This window comes from Pelmatolapia mariae, linkage group LG17 (genome assembly GCF_036321145.2).
Source record: "Pelmatolapia mariae isolate MD_Pm_ZW linkage group LG17, Pm_UMD_F_2, whole genome shotgun sequence".
Lineage (NCBI taxonomy): Eukaryota > Metazoa > Chordata > Actinopteri > Cichliformes > Cichlidae > Pelmatolapia > Pelmatolapia mariae.
Window position 1 is genome coordinate 23,282,017 of NC_086242.1, and position 19,252 is coordinate 23,301,268.

Consider the following 19,252-nt stretch of genomic DNA (forward strand, 5'->3'; position numbering starts at 1 on the left):
TCACTTTCTCTAAAATGAGCGCTTTCTAATGACATTCACATTCCGATGGGGTTAGTATCTTGCCCAAGGATACTTGGCATGCAGACTGGAGGAGCCAAGGACCGAACCACCAACCTTCCGATCAGTAGGTGACCTGCTCTACCTCCTGAGCTACAGCCACCCTGTGTCCTCACAAACTATAAAAAACCCTTCAGGACTCATGAAGGATTTCCAGAAAGTCTGAAGACCAACGGGCCTACTATCAAAATCACAAGAATCTCCTCCAGGACCACAAGAACTTCCTGTAAAAGAACACCAAGATCTTCATCAGTCAATACTACAAACCACCTGAAAGTGTCTAGAAACCACCTACATCCTCTTCAATAACCCTAAAACAGCCTCAAAGATCTGAAGGAAAAAAGTCTCTTACACAAATATCCTCGGGCAACATACTGAACACCAAGCAGCTCTCTGATGTGCTGGAGTGTGAGTGTGTAGGAATAGGGCATGTTGTATAAAGTGCTAATGAAACAGTCCATTTACAACATTCTCATTGACCCCAAAACAAATCTCCAGTCTCGTGAAGGATTTTATATGATATCATAAATGATAACGAAACTACCTACTAAATCCCAAGAATCTTGAAACCATCTCTGAAAATGTCCTGCTTTACTAGAACTACCTAAAAGTGTAAAGTTCTTCCTCTGACAGCTCTAAAACCACCTGTAAGACCACACTAACCAGCAAGATTGTTAACATCAAGCATTAAACCAGAACTGTCTCAGTAAACATGGTACCCTCTGAACTACACCAGACTGGACGGCGTGCACACACTCAGAGCCCACAGCATCACCAAACACACCAAGTCTGGTATTCAGAACTTCCTGCAAAAATCCAGGATTTAGGAACGCTGAAGAAACAGCAGACACTGTTTTACTGTGTGTGTGTGTGTGTGTGTGTGTGTGTGTGTGTGTGTGTGTTACTGTATCCTGGTATTATGTAGAAACAAGGAGAGCCTCTCCTCACAGATCCACACCTGCTGCTGTAATTACCCTCCGGGCCAAATGGATTATATAACACGCACGAACACACACACACACACACACACACACACACAGCTGTCGGAGTGATATAATGACCTGTTAACACTGATGGATGATGAGGTTGAAGGTCTGAATTAATCAGGAGGAAAAATCAACAGTGAACCACAGCAGGAGCAAACGCAGGAGCAGAGCTTCCAGCCTCGTGTGGACTGCTGTGAAGCTCCTGAGTTGGAGTTTGTTTCCCCCTGCCACTCCACGGGTCTTATCATTCGCTGCATATGCAGAGATGCATAAATTTACAGCCTGAAATTTCCACACCTTCAACTGTTTTCATGCAGCCTCCTCTTCATCCTCAGTTTCAGTCTCCACCTCTGCAGAGGAAATAACCGAGTCCAGCTCTAACAGATGGCTCACAGTGAAAGTTCTTCAGCATGTTGAGCTACACATGAAAACACGAATCTGCCCAAACAACAACCAGACAAAAAGCTCCAGGTTTACTGTTGGTCCTCCATCTCCGCCGTCTTTGATTCCAACTCAGAATAAAATCAGTTTGTGGTTTTAACACCTGAATTATTTCAGTTCATGCTTAGCTCAGCAATCACTTGATTTCCTTCTGTTTATACTGAAGGTGGTTTGGTGTGAGGCTTGGCAAGTCAGCTGAAATCCTTTAACTGTGACATGTTTAACAGAAGCCTGTGTATGACTTATAGAATATTTAATGCTGGTGTAGTTCAGATGATTGTATCTGGTGTAGGTGGTTTAGCTGTGGGCCTTTGTGATGTCAGATGTTACTCATTTGAAGTTCAAAGATAGAAACATCTGTCTGCATATTTTAGGTTGAGAGCAAATGAATATAAGATGGAGAAGCAGTTTAAAGACATTACTGCACAGTGTAAACGTGCAAAACTTTATAGAGAAATTGTATTTCCATCTGGACATGAGTGAATCGTTACTACATGTTTTCATTTCTTTTCCTTTAATTTTTTTAATGATGTGCGCTGAATGACCCGAGGCTGACCTTTGGTATGTATGTTCTGTGATGAGAATGAATAAAGTAAAGATGGATCGGACATCATGTTCCCAGAGCACAATGACAATCAAGATCAGAAATCTGCCGCTCAGCATCCAAACCTGTCTTCAAATGCTTCACTTTATTTTGAATACTTTTTTTCTCATGCTGGTATGTGCTCGTTATCACAGTAAATATGTAGGGAAATGTACTGGTCGCTGTTTTCTCTGGAGCCCGAGCCTGATCACTTCCATGCTCAGGCTTCAGTAATGAAGCAGTAACATCATGAAGCTGTGAGCGCGTGCAGTGGATTTTTAAACCTTTATAAGATTTTCATCAGATTTGATGCAGTTTTTATGTCCCATCGATCTCTACAGCAGCTTCTAAAGACCTGCTCACAGGCACTTCAGAGACGGCAGAAGAAATGCCACCGTGATGATGAGATCTCTGAGATCAGAGCTGTGTGACCTCTGACCTCTGACCCCACAGGTACCTGAAAGCAGGTTAAATCAAACCTCCATTCTACTAAAAACAGAGCCTGCAGCACTGTGTGTGTGCGCGTGCACACGTGTGTCTGAGCGTGTGTGTGATGTTTATCTGAAGAGGCGCCAGAGTCTGAATGAGGCTAAAAATACAAAAGCAGCTGCTGCTGAAGCTTCTTCTTTTCTTCTTACTGACTGCAACACACACACACACACACACACATGCGCACACACACACGTGCACACACGTACACACACGCTGATTGGCGGTAAGCACAGTCCTCTCACCGCGACCTCAGCGCCTGCATCATCTGTTGCTGCTCTCGGTGGAAATGAGCGAGTGTAATCTTGTTTTTATTGAGATTCCAGCCCGGCTGCAGAAGAAGGAAAAATTAAAAACCTAAAAATAGAAGTAGAGCCACAGCAGACGGCCGCGCTGTGACGGGCCAGATGTTTGGCAGCTGGATTTTCTCTAAGTCAGTTTCCTTTCACTGAAACTCTTCACAATGCTATGTGTTTCACTCTAACAGAGATACATTTTATTCTTTCCAAACAGAAGCCGTGTCCACTGAAGGATGCCGTTTCCAGGGTTACAGGGCCATTACATAACAAGACCGGGTCACCTGACCACAAACATGAAGTCATGCTGGATTTCGTCAGTCAGTCATGATTAGCACATTCACCTGCCTGCCATGTTGGAAGCACCTGAGCAAGTTCTCTCGCTCGTGTTCCTGTTTTCAGGCATGAAGTCGTGCACTCCTGCTGTGAATCATTGCACATTGTTTGAATTGTTGTCTTTGGACACTGTGTGTGTGGCAGAAGTAGAACTAACAGTGGCACTTCTATTTTGGGTTCTATTGTGATGGGAATGGTGGGAGGTAAACATGTCGACAAAGCCGCTGTCAGCTCCTCCTTTAATTTTCTGTTTGGCTCCAAACGAAGCGACCGTTCGGCTCGGGGTTTTCAAACGCTTTGGGCTCCTTAATAATTTACTGATGGGAATGTTTAGTGTCCTGCTGTTCTTCCTCACATTCATGTGTTTGTAATTCCATCAGCAGCAGTGCCACGACTGAGCATTAATAAGTAATCGGCCTGACGAGCGTTATGTCAGCACAGCCATTCTCTGCGCTGAATGTTTCCATCAAAGAATTATTTCTGTTTTCCCAATGGATTTCTGACTAAATGTTTCCTAAAATAGTTTGCAGATCAACTTGTTAAAAGCTGCAGTTCCTTTAGCATCCACCAGAGGCTCCAGCGGTGAGTCGGTCCCCACAGATTCCCATGTTAAAACTTTACAGCAGAAAAAAACATGTTTACAGCCTGAAACACAAACTGTCCTGGGCTCTATGGATAATAATTCTAACTGTATTAAACTTCTGTTACAGCAGGACGATAACAGGAAGTAAAAAAGAGGAATGAGAAGAAGAACAATATCTCTATATGCAGATGACACAGTTTTATATACAGGAGAAAAAGGAGACTGTAACAGTTTATCTGAGGTTCATATCAGGAGTCAGAGACAAATATAGCAACTGTACAAGGAGAGAATGTTTTATAACTCACCTGTTTAAATTGTATTGAGGCTTCAAATTTGCATTATTAAGGGCATGGCCTCTTTGAATGACAGGTGGATGGTGACACAGGTGGCTGTAGCTTCACCTCAGCTAACTGAAGTCCCTGAACTGGACCTCTGAACTGTTTTTGTGCTGTTGGAGCCTTTTGGAGCATTTTTAATAACATCATGTGACCAGTAATATGGCTGCTGTGAGGTTACTGTACTAACAGACCATCCAAATAATCTGAGCTCCAGTTTTGGTGAGTGAAATTTGTGGATTAGGATTGGATGTTACTGATTAGAAGCAGCAGCGTTGGTGCTCCACCCAGTGCTCCATAAGCCACTGGGTGACATGACAGTGGCTACATCCATCTGTTATATACAGACTGTGGTTTTCTCGATCAAAGTGACATTTGAAACATGTCTGGTTGTTTTTAACTTCAGGCACCAACTCTGTGATCCATCAGCACAGAACAGCCCTACTGTTACAAAGTTAAATCCACCGAGCGTTTCTTTGTTTGCCTTTCTGAGATTAAAAACAGCTTCAGTTCCTCCCAGAGGTCTGAACATCTCAATAAAACTCAATAAAGCTCCATAAATGGGCCGTTTGAGGACAAACTCTGTGTTTGATTGATAGCGGAGAAGAGAAACAGCCTGTTCTCGCTTCTTTATGATGTTTTTCTCATTAGAAGTCAAACTCCCCTGACACACAAACACAAATGTAAATCCATTACCACCCTCGTCACAGACGCAGGAAACACATTAACGCTGTAAATCAGCTCATAAATATGTGTTTTACTCTGCGCCTCCATTATTTCTGTCCTGTTGTCGAGCACATCACGGCTCCTGCTGCTCGCTTTCTTCTTACCAACGAGTTCGGTGTGTTTGTGGGAGGTCGGGACACACTTTAGAAACCAAGTGTGTGTCTATGATTCTGCATGTGTGTGTGTTACTCTTTCAAATGAGCCTCGCAGTGTTCAGACAAGAGCACTTGATTTTAACTCCTGGTCCAGACCATTGAAACTGCGTGTGGGTGTGTGGTTCACTTCTGTAACACTGACTTTTTGGGGTTTTAGTTCAGGTTTGGTTCCCTGTGTTGACCTTGGGTCACGCAGCTAAATCTCTGAGTAAGACGACGAGGAGATAACCAAATGAATGAAAAAGTTTCAGTCTTAGAGCTGCTCTGGACACAGAGAGCGAGGCTGAGGCCGCAGGTAAAATAGTTGCCGTGGAGATGGCCGGCCGGCGGCCCTGAGCTTGTTAAGTCTGATAACAGACGTCTTCAACACCTGTTTGTGTTTCTGCAGGCATCAGAGCAGCCAGTTTCTGTTCTTCTGCTCATCACGGACACAAAGTTTCTTCTTCTTCACGTTATCAGTGCACTGCTCCTCCTCCTCCTCTGCTTTGTCTTCTGCTGCTTTTTCTTACAGTGTTCAGCACTTTTTTCACTTTTTTTGCTTCTAATCAACCACGGGCCAAGCAATTTGCATGATCAGACACTAAAGTTCTTATTTTTTACAGCAAATCCACGAATCAAAGGTAATCAAACATTTCTGATGTGAGGCAGATCTGTTCTTCTGCTTTTATGAGCCTGATTTAGATTTCCACCTTTATTCTTACCTGTGTGAGGACCACAGACAAAAATCACCTTATAGCAACTTTGACACAAACACATGCGAACACACACGCACACACACAAGCACGAGCACACATAAAGAAGGATAATTTTTAGTCAAAGAGTCTGAAGTGAGACAGCTGTAAAAGAAACAGCATCTGGCTGCAGTTTAAAGACTTTTTTGTCTCGGTCTCGGTCTTGGTCTCGCCTCGACTTGGTCTTGGTCTTGTCTTGGTCTCGATACCCTCTGGTCTTGGTCTTGTCTTGGTCTCGGTTTAGGCGGTCTTGACTACAAGTCTAATAGATAGATAGGAACCAATAAAAGTGTAAAACCCCTGAGCTGAGAGACCATGAGTCATGAGTCACTGAGAGCAGTGAAGCACAGAAACAGCTTCAGAGTCCATCCTGTCGTCCTTAAGAGATTCAAGTCTTCTCGAGAGGTTTTCTAGTCTTTGTAATGAAACAACATGTCATGAAGCATTCTTTGTGTGTGTGTGGGGGGGGGGAGTAGTCAGACTGTAAATAAAGAATGGACACAAACTGGCGCGGAAACTTCATGTAGAGTGTTCTGGGGTTTGTCTGCTGCAATGTCACGACCACACAGGTTTCTGGTCTGATAACAGGCAGCACTCTTACAGAGGTAGGGAGAGGAGCTTGTGTGATGTGGGAGGGCTCAGTTTAGGTTTGCATCAACTGGAACTTTTAACTTTATCTGATTTAAACAGGCGAGTCATGAAAAGTTGTTCTGAAGGGGGAAATGGTTTTGCAATGTGGGCAAAGCAGTGCTGTGTCTCTGCTGTGTAATGCCTACCCCCACTCACGTCAGCAACACGGCACCGTACTGGATGGAGAGCGGTCTACTGTAATGTTGATATCATGGTGACAGAGGCTGTTTGGATAGGGCTGGGTGTCGTCACTGATTTCTATAAACTATTCAATTCGATTCAATCAAATTTTGACTCAGTCAGAAATATTATAATTCTTATCATTCATCAGTACACGTCCATATTTATATATCTATGTATCTATCAAAAACTGAAGAAAACCATGAATCAACGTAGAGCCAAAGAACATTACCCAAAGCTGAGCAAAGTTACAAAGTTTTATTAGTGACAGAGCTAAGCGTTTTGCAATTTTGCATAATTTTAAAAAGTTTAAATTTCCTCAGTATTGAACAGCAGAAATTAGGCTTTGTCGGAGGTCAAAAAACCAGCTCCCGACAACACTGTACACAACAGTAGACTGGTGCGTAATAAGCAAATGTATAATGTAGAAAACTTAGATTTGAGATGGGAAACTGTTCTTGAAGGACACTGAGAGAAAAAGCTGTGCAAGAAGTGTGATTTTATCATGGTGGAAGCAAAACAGCAAAAGTAAAAGGGAATCAATAACGATGTTTATCAAACATGAAGCATAATTTTGATCTTCTTTTGCTGCTGGTTCAGTGAATTTTGGTAAGAGAGTGACAAAACCTGCAGCTTCAGAATCTGTGAGATGTCGGGTTTCAGCCCCGACAGCGTGTCTGTGTATGTGCCATCGGCTGAACGATCCATGCTTTGTGTTTAAATCTTTGTACGGAATCCATTTACCTGCACTCATTTGCTGGTTTAGCTGTATGGTGGTTGTTGAAATAGTTTTGTGAGCTTTAACCTGAGATTCTGATGTTTCATGCAAAATACATTTATATTTAAAAATCAATTCAGGATTTAATGAAACCATATCACTTTTTTCAAGCTAAAATTGATTTGAATCTGAAAAACTATTTTTTAAACCCACCCCTATGTAAACATGTTTATTTCTGCTTTAACATGAGTGTCTATGGGGACTGACTCACTGCTGCCCCTGCTGGACATCGATGGTTGGGTTGTTTTTCTTGTTTGCACTTGCATCATCATAATTTTGGTCCACAGGGAGAAACTTCAACGCTTCCTCGAGGTTCAGTCTGTCCGTGAAAGCAGTGGCGTGATGGACTTCCTGTGGGTGAGTCAGACTCACAGACCTGCAGCTCTGCTCCAGCCTCTTTAAATCTGAACTTCTCTGTTAGCTGCTGTGCTTGTTAAATTAAATTTGAGAGCATTTATTCATATCCTGCTCCGTGCTGTGATTTGTATTCTCCTGCTACGGCTTTTTCATTTAATTTCACCTTTTTAAATCCTTTTCTCTGCCTTTCCCACAGTGCCGCTCGTCACAGGACAAAAACAAAAAATTAACCCACGACTGAGCTGTGGTTCCACTTCGCAGCTCAAATCATCTCCTGATGATCCTGTTTGTCTCATCAGATCCTTTCACAGATAAACATTTAATCACAGGGTGTACGTGAGGGAAACAAAACAAGAAAACCAGTCGCATTGATTCTACGGGTGAATGATTTCAGACATGTATAACACTCTGATTTGTCTGACCAATAAAGCTGTCATGGTGTAAGAAGCATAAAAGCACCACTTTGTTCCACTTCTCCTTCTGTTAGTGGTTGTGCTGCGCCGTTTTGTGCTCATTTTACATCTTTTCTGGTTCTTTTTTCATTTATGTGTTGCAGTTCCTGGTGGTTTCAAACAGACTCTCTGCCACTGACTCTTCATAAGGCTGTGATTTAACCCATAAAGTGACAGTAGAAGCCATTTGACTGCACAACAGTGAACTGTGGACTCCATCATTGAGAGAGGAAGTGAAACGCGTTATGCACATTTGTGTGATGACCACAAACTGCAGGACCTCTGACTAATGGCCCTGAAAATGTTCCAGCAGGAAACTGAGGTGGTGAGAGGACAGACTGAGCACGTCCAGGCAGAGGCATGTTGACACAGAGGAGAGCGAGCTCTGAGCTGGACAGACAGAGTGGAGGGGAGCACTGTGACAGTTTAATGTAAAGCCTTCAGAGCAGAAAGTCTCTGTTTGTTCTGCCGCTCGCTGCTGACGGATTCTTAACGGCTCAGTCGGCGTTTCTTCCACAAATCCCATGAACAAACCCACAGAGTGTCAGCCAGACTCACGATAGAGTCTCACTTCACAGCTCCATGGCTCACTCGCTTCCTGCCGGGGACGACAAACTTTAAAAATGTCTCTGAAAAGCAGAGTTACATGTGGTTCCCGCACACTGAGTGGACCACGCAGGCGGCGGTGGTTTAAGGATAAACTGATCTGCTGTTCAGCGCTGACTGCGCTTCTCACTCTGTGCTGAATCAAGAACATTTTAAAGCTATAATCAAGAGAGAAAAATCATCATGGCTCACGCATAATTAAAAGATAAGACTAGAAATCCCTCACACAGGCTCAGTGTAAGACATTAAACTACAACCACAGTCAGACTCTGCTTCTGTCCCTGCTCAGGTTTCACGTTTCAGGACATGATAAAATCATGTGATGTTCAGAAAGGTCTCTGAGTGAGGTTGCTGGAGTTCTTAAATCACAGCGTTTAGCCTCAGTGTCAGCACACACTGATACTGAAGCTATGTTTGAGCTTTAAGAAAACTTTCCTCCTCCTGCTGGATCAGAGTCAGGGTTCCTCTCGACACCTTCACTCTCACATCTCATCTCCTGTCCTCCAGAGGATCACAGCTCACCTGTGTGTGCCTGCTGGACACGTGACCTATGAGGTGACAGAGCCTGTCACATGACTGCGGCAGAAGAGCATCTGTCTCCTGAATCCAAAGAGTATTCTGTTTTCTCTTGATGTTTTTAGTACAAGATCAGGGCTCCAACAGATCTCCAGTTAATTAGTGATTATCAGCAGCTGATCACTGATCAATCTGCATGGATATTATTGGCTGGTTGGATTCAGTTAAATTTCCAGTAAAAAGACGGCAGTGTTGTCGGTTTGCTTGTTTTAGTTTCAGGTGGGCTGATAAATCTGAAGCTGCTGTCGCTGATAATTTGTCAGCATCTTTACGCGACAAACAGGGCATCAAACGGCCACTTATTTCCATCTGCCACGCCATGATTCATTCGTAGAGTCCGTGTCACCTTTCTGCTGACGTTTGCTGCTCTGTAATCCCAGAATGCCGAGAGAAAAATAAGGAAGAGGAGGAAGAAGAGTGTGAGCTGAGCGGAGATCTCAGGGGTGTGTTTATCTTTCATCTGCTCTGACTGAAGCTGCTGTTTCTTTAAATAAAAGGAGCTTTCTCCTGCAGCTGAAGGACTGTTTGTGTGTGTTTGTGTGTGCGCACGTGTGTGTGTGTGGTTTTTTTGTGTGTGTGTGTGCGCGTGTGTGTGTGCGCACGTGTGTGTGTGTTTTTGTGTGTGTGTGTGTGTGTGTGTGCGCACGCACGTGTGTGTGTTTTTGTGTGTGTGTGTGTGCGTGTATGTGTGCGTATGTGTGTGTGTGCGTGTGTGTGTGTGTGCGTGAGGTGCAGCTGGGCAGCAGTGTATTTATCTCTTCGTCATTGATATTCACAGCCAGCTCCGGATCAATGAGCCCCGACACTCGGCCTATTATTTCATTTCTGGTGTCTAAAAGGCGAAGCCACGACTCCGCTAAATTGTTTTCCATTTGGTTTTGGCTGACTCGTCACAAAGAGTGAGGCGAGGGGGAGGCTAGCAGGGAGCGGCCCTCCTGAGGGAGTGAAGGATGGAGGAGGAAGAGGAAATAGCCTCTGATCCTGCAGCCGAACCTTTGGAAGGAAAAATTTGGTGGGAGATAGGCCGAGCTCGTGTTCAGTCAGATCACTGCTGCCCATCGTGAATATGAACACATGTAGAATACGGAGGTTATCCGTCTGCTCTGAAAAAGCAGATTTAAGTGTAACAGAAGGACACTGACTTTATTTCACACAGTTTACAGATCTCAGTGAGCAGCACATGTCTAGAGCTTCTGGTTAGTAACGTGGTGTTTGCTGGTTTAGGCACAAATGTTACTTGATCTCAGATGAGGAAGAAAATTTATACTTTTAATACTTTTAATGTTTTTGTACTAATTTTCCCAGATCCACACAGCATTTTTAATCATCCCAGTTTTCTTTAGAAAGTATAAATGATTTATATCAGCACAAAATAACTAAACAATATTTTCACAACCAGACCAACGTTTAACTCTGTAATGCTCAGAGCCGTAAAATCGAGTTAAACAGAGGGCTAGCTTCCAGATTACACTCAGTATTAAACTCCAGTAAACATTTGAGCTGTTTATGCTGAGGATGACCTGGAGACAGATCCTACAGACTGAAGCGTGCTTTGGTCAGATGACATGAAAAAAGAGCTCTGTGGACACAGAGACGCTGCTCATGTTTGTGTCTGGAGCAGAGAATCTCATCGAGGTGAAAAGAATCACGCAGAGAGAAGGACATTTGAAGAAAACCTCAGTCAGCAGCAGAACTGGGTTGAAGAACGACCTCCAGAAAACCAAAGTGAGCGTTACTGACCAGGCCGCACAAAGCCCTGACAACCAGATCATCAGATCTGGAGGAACCTGAGAGGTTCTCCAAAGAAGAACGGGCTGGGATCGTTTAGGAGATGAGTGTGAGACAACTGCAGTCTGTTATCCAGCAAAATGAACTGACAAGCAACTGTTAACATCAGGGGCCCTGTAGATTTACCCTGTAAATTTGTTTTGGTGGAATAATTTATTTTTTGTGTGCAAATTAAAATAATGCAAGCATCCAAGGCAAAACCAGGATTTTCGGAAAAGTGTGTTAATGTATATCCTTTTATTTACTTTAAAGATGAGAGTCAGTGTTTTATAGTCAAGGATTTTATATAGGTGACTTCATGTCCATCATGCAGCTGTTGGTGCTGATGTTACTCTCATTGGATATTTCTACTGTAACCTCCACCCTGTACCCACCTGGGTCTCGTTACCCCCCAAAAATGCAAATATTCCCGTGTGAAACGTGACGTGTAGACAGCTGTGAATCAGATCTCATCATCATCGCTCATCGCAGTATGTGACTCAGTTTGTGTAAGAAACACGTTCGCTACAACAGGCACAGAAAGCAGAACAGATGGTGTCAGACTGCATGTGTGGACAGTTTGTTCCCATTTAAAACAACAAGCTGCATCACACACATTCAGATCATCAGGACCTCAAACCCTACAAATGTGTGAAACCAGAAGATCAAAAGATCTGTTGCTGGTAAAAACACCTCCTGTTTGCGATCCAGTGGACAGCGGCTCGCAGTTCTTTACCTGCTGCAGAAAACATCAGATCTACAGAGTTTGATGCAAATCGAGACAAATATGATGTTTTTAAGAAAGCTGTGAATTTGATGGTTAATGAAGTAACTCTGCTGGTCTTTCTTGTTGCAGTCTGAAATTGTATTTGGAAAGTGTCCAGCTGACACATGTCCAGGATCTCACAGGGTACCAGGAAGCCAAGTGAAGCTCAAAGTCCAGCTTTCATCTGGCAGCAGCAGTAAACAGTGAAAGCTGAATGGGAGTAACCGCCGAAGCTCTTTTGTGATCTGAGGGGTTCCTGTCATATTTCAGAATGACTGGATGTGCATCAGAAGCTAAATAAATGTGTAAACATATTTAAAGAAAAAACCTCACAGCACGCAGATGTTTACATTTTTTGCTTCAGTCTAACTAAAAAAACCCAAACACATGAACTCCAACAACGTGACTCAAAAAGCCGTGGCCCCACCCCCTCCAGAGGGAACAAGGTCATTTAAATGACTCTAATGATCAACAGAACAGGAAGTGAATTCATGAGAGTCGTAACAAAGGAGCTTTTTCCTCTTCACTGCAGCTCCTGCAGTTTTTGGGAAAAGCCTCATCACCACTAAAATGCAAATCCCACCACTTCACCTAATAAGCCTCTTCATCAGCTTCCTCTTCTTTTCGGCTCTAATTGTCTGTCATCCAAAATAATCACCCCCCAGCCTCAGAGTGTCATTAAAGCGGTCATTTCCAGATTACACAGGAGCAGCATTTTGGGACGAACTGAACTCTCTTCTGACGACACAAACCATCTTTTCTGCTTGGCTGCTCCTCTAGGTGGCTTCATTACAGAGCCCATTAAGAATAATCACTGTGTGTGTGTTCTGAGCGCCTAATGCATTAATTTAATTAGCAGCATTAACGGCGTATCATCCCACAGAGAGAAGAGAAGAAGAGACAGCCGGGATGGAAGTGTGGCAGTAAAAACAGCCGTGAAGGAGGTCAGAGTCTAAGCGACAATCGGACCCTGGACAGCAAGTCTGCAATCAGTCAAACCTGCATCCAGGTCTCCTCTCTGGGATCGATTTCTTGCACTGTGAGGAGTCAGAATCGAATCCCTGATCCACAGCTGACTGCATGAAACAGTTCAAACTGAGGAGGAGGGTCTGCAGAAGAGCTGCTAAAATTCCTTCTAACGCAAGTTTGGATTTTAAGCTACTGCACAATCCACTTTGTATTGTTTCTGTCCTGTCTTTGTTTATTGTACATATATATAGTTAGTAATAGTAGCTTTTTATCTCTTAATTTTACCCAAATTTAGCGAGTTATTATTTATTTGTATTTCCTAGTTTTATATCTCTCGAAAATATATTTTTTATATTCTTATAAATGCACCATGGAGGACTTGGGCTGAAACAGCATTTCATTATGCTGTATACTGTGCATGTTGTTGTATTGACAATAAAGACCTTGAATCTTGATTTCCTAGTTGAAAGCTAAACTGCTTTCAACCTCCTTTGAAGAAGGTTTCTCTCTAACGAGTGTTCGCCTCACAAAAAAACAGTAGTGTCAAAACAAAAAAACAAAACAAAACAAAAAAAATGTATATATATATATTACTACTGAATGAAGATACAATAGTCGTTTTTGCCTCCTCCTTCTGACACACACAGATCCTCCCTCACTAGCAGCTAAAGTAGATAACGTTAATAACACTGAACACTTTAAGAGGAAGGTCAGAGGACAGTAAACCTCCTGTTTCAACAACAGTGGAATACTTTACACTTATTATAAATAGTAACCTGGCCAGCGCACATTAGCATTAGCTGTTTAACTACTAGCAGTTACATAGCCACATTTTGCCCCCTGTTATCATTACCGTAGCAATTAGCAGCTTTAGTTAGATAAAGATAAATAATTATAGCAGCTGATCAGGTCACAGCTGGCACTTTGATCAGGGACAGAGTTGTTTACAGACATGTGGAGATGTGCATGGGGTGCTGCTGTGGAGAGCAGCACGGGGACGTAGCTGAACTGAGCAGAGAATCCAGAGGGTGGAGAACCAATTGGAGCAAATAACGAGTGAAACCTGGAGCAGAGCAGCTAATCAGACGGTCTCAGGCCTGGAGAGCAGACAGACAGACACCATGATCAAATTTAACTTTTCTACTTTTACATGGTTTATTATGAGTAAATAAATGTTTTTCTGGCAACTGTGAGGTCAGTGTAATGTGCAGCAGCGAGCGGTTCAGTTTTTATATCATCTTCCTCATCTGATCTTATTTATATATCCATAAAGCTCTTTTTCTGAAATAATAAATGATTTATATGTGTACGATTTTGTATTGTACCCTTCGTTTATTTGTGGTTTCTAAAAAAATATTTTACCTTCACAATCTGTAACGAAATGATCTAAATAATTTGTAAAATGAATAAAAGCTCTAAACGTAATCTTAAACACTTAAATCAAATTTATAATTAGGATAATTTGATTAAAATTAAATATTATTACTTATTATTATTATTAGGATGAGGTCAACGTGTTTGAAATTCTAGCATCATGACAATCACTCTTGTTTCACTAGCTCTGTTTTAATCTTTATAGATTATTATTTAATATCTATCCAAAATGACTTCTTCAGGTTCATAAACAGCTGCAGAAGGCTCTCCTGTTTCTGTTGATAGCAGCTTGATGAGTCCTGACAGATGATTTGTGGCTGAAAGTAGATCTGGAACAAAAGCAAGAAAAACACATGAAACATCATGCAGGAGGAAGTATTTCCCGCCGAATGGAGCTGAGCATCAGCTCAGTGGCAGCGTGACTTTAAGAAGCTGGAGGTGAAATGAAGTCTTCAGGATGTGAAGACTGAATCTAAGGGTCTGAAAGTAAATATGAAAGAACACAGAGTGATTATGTGACATCCGGGTGACTCCTCTCCTTTAATCTCTGCTGTTTCTACAGACAACACTTTAATCCCAGAGTTTAGTCTGTAAGGCAATCACACAACAGTCTGTTACATCACTGAGTAACCTGGCCTTTCTGCCGATGTCCTCTTCCACCTGCGCTCTGTCCTCATCACTAAACGACACGATCCTGAACAGCCAGAGATGATATGTGACGAGGAGGTAGCCTCTGACTGAATCCAGTTCAAATATGAGGCGTGCCGAGGTTTTGATCCCAGCAGACTCTGTCTGTAATTTCCTGAAAATATTAATAAGTTTGATGCTGTCTGAGGCGCTGAGAAAAAAGCTGCACGTCAGCAATTCCACCTGAATCACGCAGATTACATTGGTTTAAAGAAATTACACAACTGAGTGAGGGAACATTTTTCCACATTTATGCTTTTATGAAGAAACGTTTCCAGCATTTACACATTTCCCTTTAATTTCATTAATTCAGAGACTGAAAATGAGTCTTTTACGTTTTCCACTGAGGCATGGGAAGCAGCGAGAATCGAGCCCGCTCTCATGTTCACGAGCAGCAGGAGGTCATGTGACTGAATAATACGTGTGTTTGTGCCGTGTTGTGTCTGTGCCAACAGAAACATCACACACTCACACACAAATCGTGTATGGTGCTGCAGGTCCTTGGACAAGTTGGTTCCTGGAGCAGGATTTAAAGATGTGCTCAGACTCAGAGCATCTGCAGGGAGTTTAACAAGGCCTGAAAACACACCTGCAGCACCAGCAGCTACCTAAAAAATGTTCCACAGACACAAACTGGTGAAGTTTTCTCACAGCAGAGGACACAGCTCAATCAGAAGGTCTGAGCTCACCTGAGGTTCACACGTCAAATGGTATCCTAATGCAGCAAGCGCTTGTGTGTGTGTGTGTGTGTGTGTGTGTGTGTGTGTGTGTGTGTGTGTGTGTGTGTGTGTGTGTGTGTGACTACAGTGAGCGTCCGGTCCTACTTTCAGTTCTCCAGCTGCTTCAAACAATCAACATTCAGCCTCATGATCTGCTGTTACTATGGTGATGTAACTGGTAAGACATGAACCACCTTCATAACCCTGAAAAAACACAGTTACACCTGAACATGCCTCCAAAACCACAGATCTGTGTGTGTCAGTGTGTGTGTGTGTGTGTGAGAGAGAGAGAGAACTTGAAGCTCCAAATGTTTTCTGACACACAGCGAGGCGAGTCATGATTTTAATATTTTGAATACTCAGTGTTCACTACTTCTCAGGAAGATCGAACCGTTCCTGCAGCTGTATGCTGATTTAAAACATGCTTTGCTTTAACATCATCTGCAGGTGGCGTTAACACATCTACACAGTTTTTTGCCTCTATTAAAAAAAACAAGAAAAACATGAAAAACATGATGAAGCAGTAAAACGTGGGTCGTGAGGCACAAACAGGAGAAAGATTTCTACTCCAAACTGCAGCCGGTGAAGCTTAAACACCACAACTCACATCATCCCATTACTGACAGAGGCATGCATCACCGAGCTGTAACTAACCCAAACTAACGTAAAGCTGCAAAACCTTTCTGTTTACATACTCAAGCTAACAACGAGCTGCATTCTCACCCCTGCAGATTCACACCCTACTGCTGAGCTTCACTCTTTCTTTTTCTGACACGGAGGCAGCAGAGGCATGTGATCATAGAGACTCAAGTGTTCTTTTTACTGAGACAGCGGCAGCTCTGTTTCAGCACCACGGACAGCTGCCCTTAAACACTGAAAACTGATGTCTTCAAACCAAACACCAACATGCTCTTAGCTCCGCCCATTTTTGGACATAAAGCTCCACCCACTTCATACACACATGGTAAGCATCACCTACCCCAGCGTCGTCATGGTGACGATGGTGTACCAGAAGGCTGCAGGGATGCTGGTGAACTTGCTCCCGGACATGCCCTTCTCGGCGTAGAACATGACAGTGGCGAAGATGATGATGGCCATGGTGAGCGAGAAGAGCAGGAAGCCGAGTTCCGAGGCGCAGCTCTTCAGCGTGTAGCCCAGGATGCGAAGTCCCGCAGAGTGCCGCGAGAACTTGAAAATCCGAAACACCCGGAAGACGCGTAGTGTGACGAAGGCACCACTCACGTCCTCGTTGTCGGTCATGACCAGACCGATGTAGTATGGCATGATAGCCACCACATCGATGATGCTCATTACGCTCTTCACAAACTTGTAGCGACTGGGAGCGGCCAGCAGGCGGAGCAGGTACTCCACGGTGAAGATCATGACGCACGCGGTGTCCAGGCAGAAGAAGGCCAGCTCGTACCGCTCACCGCATGACATCACCTTGACACGGTTGGGCGCGGTGCCGCACGGGACCGTCTCCACCACATTGGCGAGCACCGACACTGCGATGAAGAACCCGGTGACATAGTAGAAAACCAGAGCCATGGTGGATGTGTGCGGGTTCTCAAAGGCGCGCCACATGCTCTCCCGGAAGCTCATGTCAACGGACACAGGCTCGTTGGACTGCTCGATGTCCTCATCGTCCTGGATGCGCTCCTGGTTCTCGCGCCGCCGGTCCTTGTAGTCCTCGTAGCAGCAGTCCCCGATGATCTCTGGGACGATGCCGAAGAACGCCAGCTCCTCATCGTACGCCGCAATGCACTCCTGCCGGGGGTAGTGCAGCTTCCCAGTTCGGTAAAAGTTGAGGATGTGACGGAAGATGTCCGGGTCACGGTCAAAGAAGAACTCGTTGGTCTCCTCGTGGAAGAAGAAGTCTCGCTCTGTGCTGCCCAGCAGCGTGTCCGGGTAGCGCTCCAGCGTGTCCCGCCATGTCTGGAACCTCGTGCCACTCACGTTTAGCACCAGCAGCCCGTCCTTCGTGCGCCGCTTCTCCTGTGGCGGCAGCGGCATGGGCGCGCTGGCCACCGGCATCCAGCCAATGGCCGCCGCGCGTGCGAACGGCAGCCAAGCTGCCACTCCCGCCGCCATGCTGCTCCCAGAGCCGTGCGCGCGCTCAGAGAGGGGTCAGGCCGAGCCGCGGGAGGACATGCGGGGGAGGGGGGCAGCCGGGGAGCCCGAAGAACGGGCCGTACGCACCGGAGCCACGCGGCGGGGTCACGAACGTCCACGTGTGCCGCGCGTGTACAGAAACGCGTAAAAGTGGGAAAAACTCTCAGAGCGTCGCTCTCCACTTTGATTCGCCGCTCGGACCCGCTCCACGCGCACACACGCGGCCGCCACGCATGCTCTGTCCCGGCTCTGCCCCGGCAACGGTCCCCCTGATGTCGAGAGCTGAGCGCGAGGAGCAGCGCGAGGAGCAGCGAGGACAGACTCGACGCTGCGCTGAGGAGGCTCGCTCTCACACAGAGACAGAGAGGGAGGCGCACACACTCCTCTCTCTCTCTGAGGGGGCGTGTCATGGAGCAGCTCTCGGATCAGATGGAGACACGCGGACCGTGTGTAAGCCCTGGCGGGCACGCGTTCGGTGGAGCAAATTGTTTTAGGCTCCACAGGGAGCGCGCAGGACGTCTCAGGCAGCAGGAGTCCGAAAAGGAGGAGCTCCGCGTTCATGTTCTTATTACAAAAGTTCCCTGCATGAGGGAGAGCTGTTTAAACTGTAATACTGCAGTATTACAGTTCCCAAACTATGGCCCTGCATTGGTTCAGCAGGTGAATCTCAGTGGCCCCATCATTAACGCGAGAGAAAAAAAAACTGTGTGTGTGTGTGTGTGTGAGAGAGAGAGAGAGAGAGAGAGAGAGAGAGAGAGATGAAAGCTGTGTGTGTGTGTGTCAAACATTTCCAAGATTTATGAGAAAGAGCGCTGCTGTGTCCTCGTGTGTTTGTTCTTGTGTGGATCTGAATCTCAAACAGCTTAATGCAAAAGCAGAGTGGACACACTGTCCCAGCACACGGGTCAGTATAACATCTTAACTGTGGTCTCTGATGCTTTCAGGGATCCGTGTAAAGCGCAGCAGATGGTTGAAGTTAAAGGAAATTCTGACTTACTTTTGAGAAACTGTCCGAAAATCACTGAGCTGTGAAATAAAGTATGTCATCCTAAAACGCACTGATTCAACCAAAATTTTCAGGCAGCAGCGCTCCGATAGGCTGAAGGCCAGCTCGTCATCCCACAGACACGACTTAACAGATGCTTCATTTGCATGAGCTCAAGTGGATCCAGCCTCAGAGAGAAGGAAGCAGAGATCCTGGACCTGGTCTCCAGCCGGATTGCCTGGCATCATCAGCAGATCTCCTCATTAGTCTAATGGACCTGATCCAGTGTTTGCCAAAGTGCCTGGGCCTGTTTTACTGCAGCTCCACACTCTCACTGTGGGAGGTCAGAGGAGTCGACACATCTGGAGTCTCCTCATTTTTCATAAACTCTGGCTGCTAACCAGCTTCCTGTTTATGGAGTGCTGTGACATCACAGCAGAGTCATGTGTACCTCCAGACTTTTTTAAAGAAGTTGCTTTCTCTCTGTCACCTGTTAGTGTCAGCCAGCCTGCTTAACTTTGGGATTTCCTCTCACAGGAAGATGGCAGCTGAACAGCTCAGAAACATCAGTAGCCA

General features: G+C 44.8%; 1 protein-coding gene across 1 annotated transcript in view; it reads right to left on the reverse strand.

Moving 5' to 3' along the window:
- Positions 1-18,024, reverse strand: part of LOC134647159 (potassium voltage-gated channel subfamily D member 2-like) — a 96,793-nt gene extending 78,769 nt beyond the window's left edge. The window contains exon 1 of the mRNA XM_063501378.1: positions 16,559-18,024. Within this exon, the coding sequence (XP_063357448.1) occupies positions 16,559-17,670 (1,112 nt within the window). The 5' untranslated portion in view covers positions 17,671-18,024. The remainder of the gene's footprint in view (positions 1-16,558) is intronic.
- Positions 18,025-19,252: the final 1,228 nt, after the last annotated feature.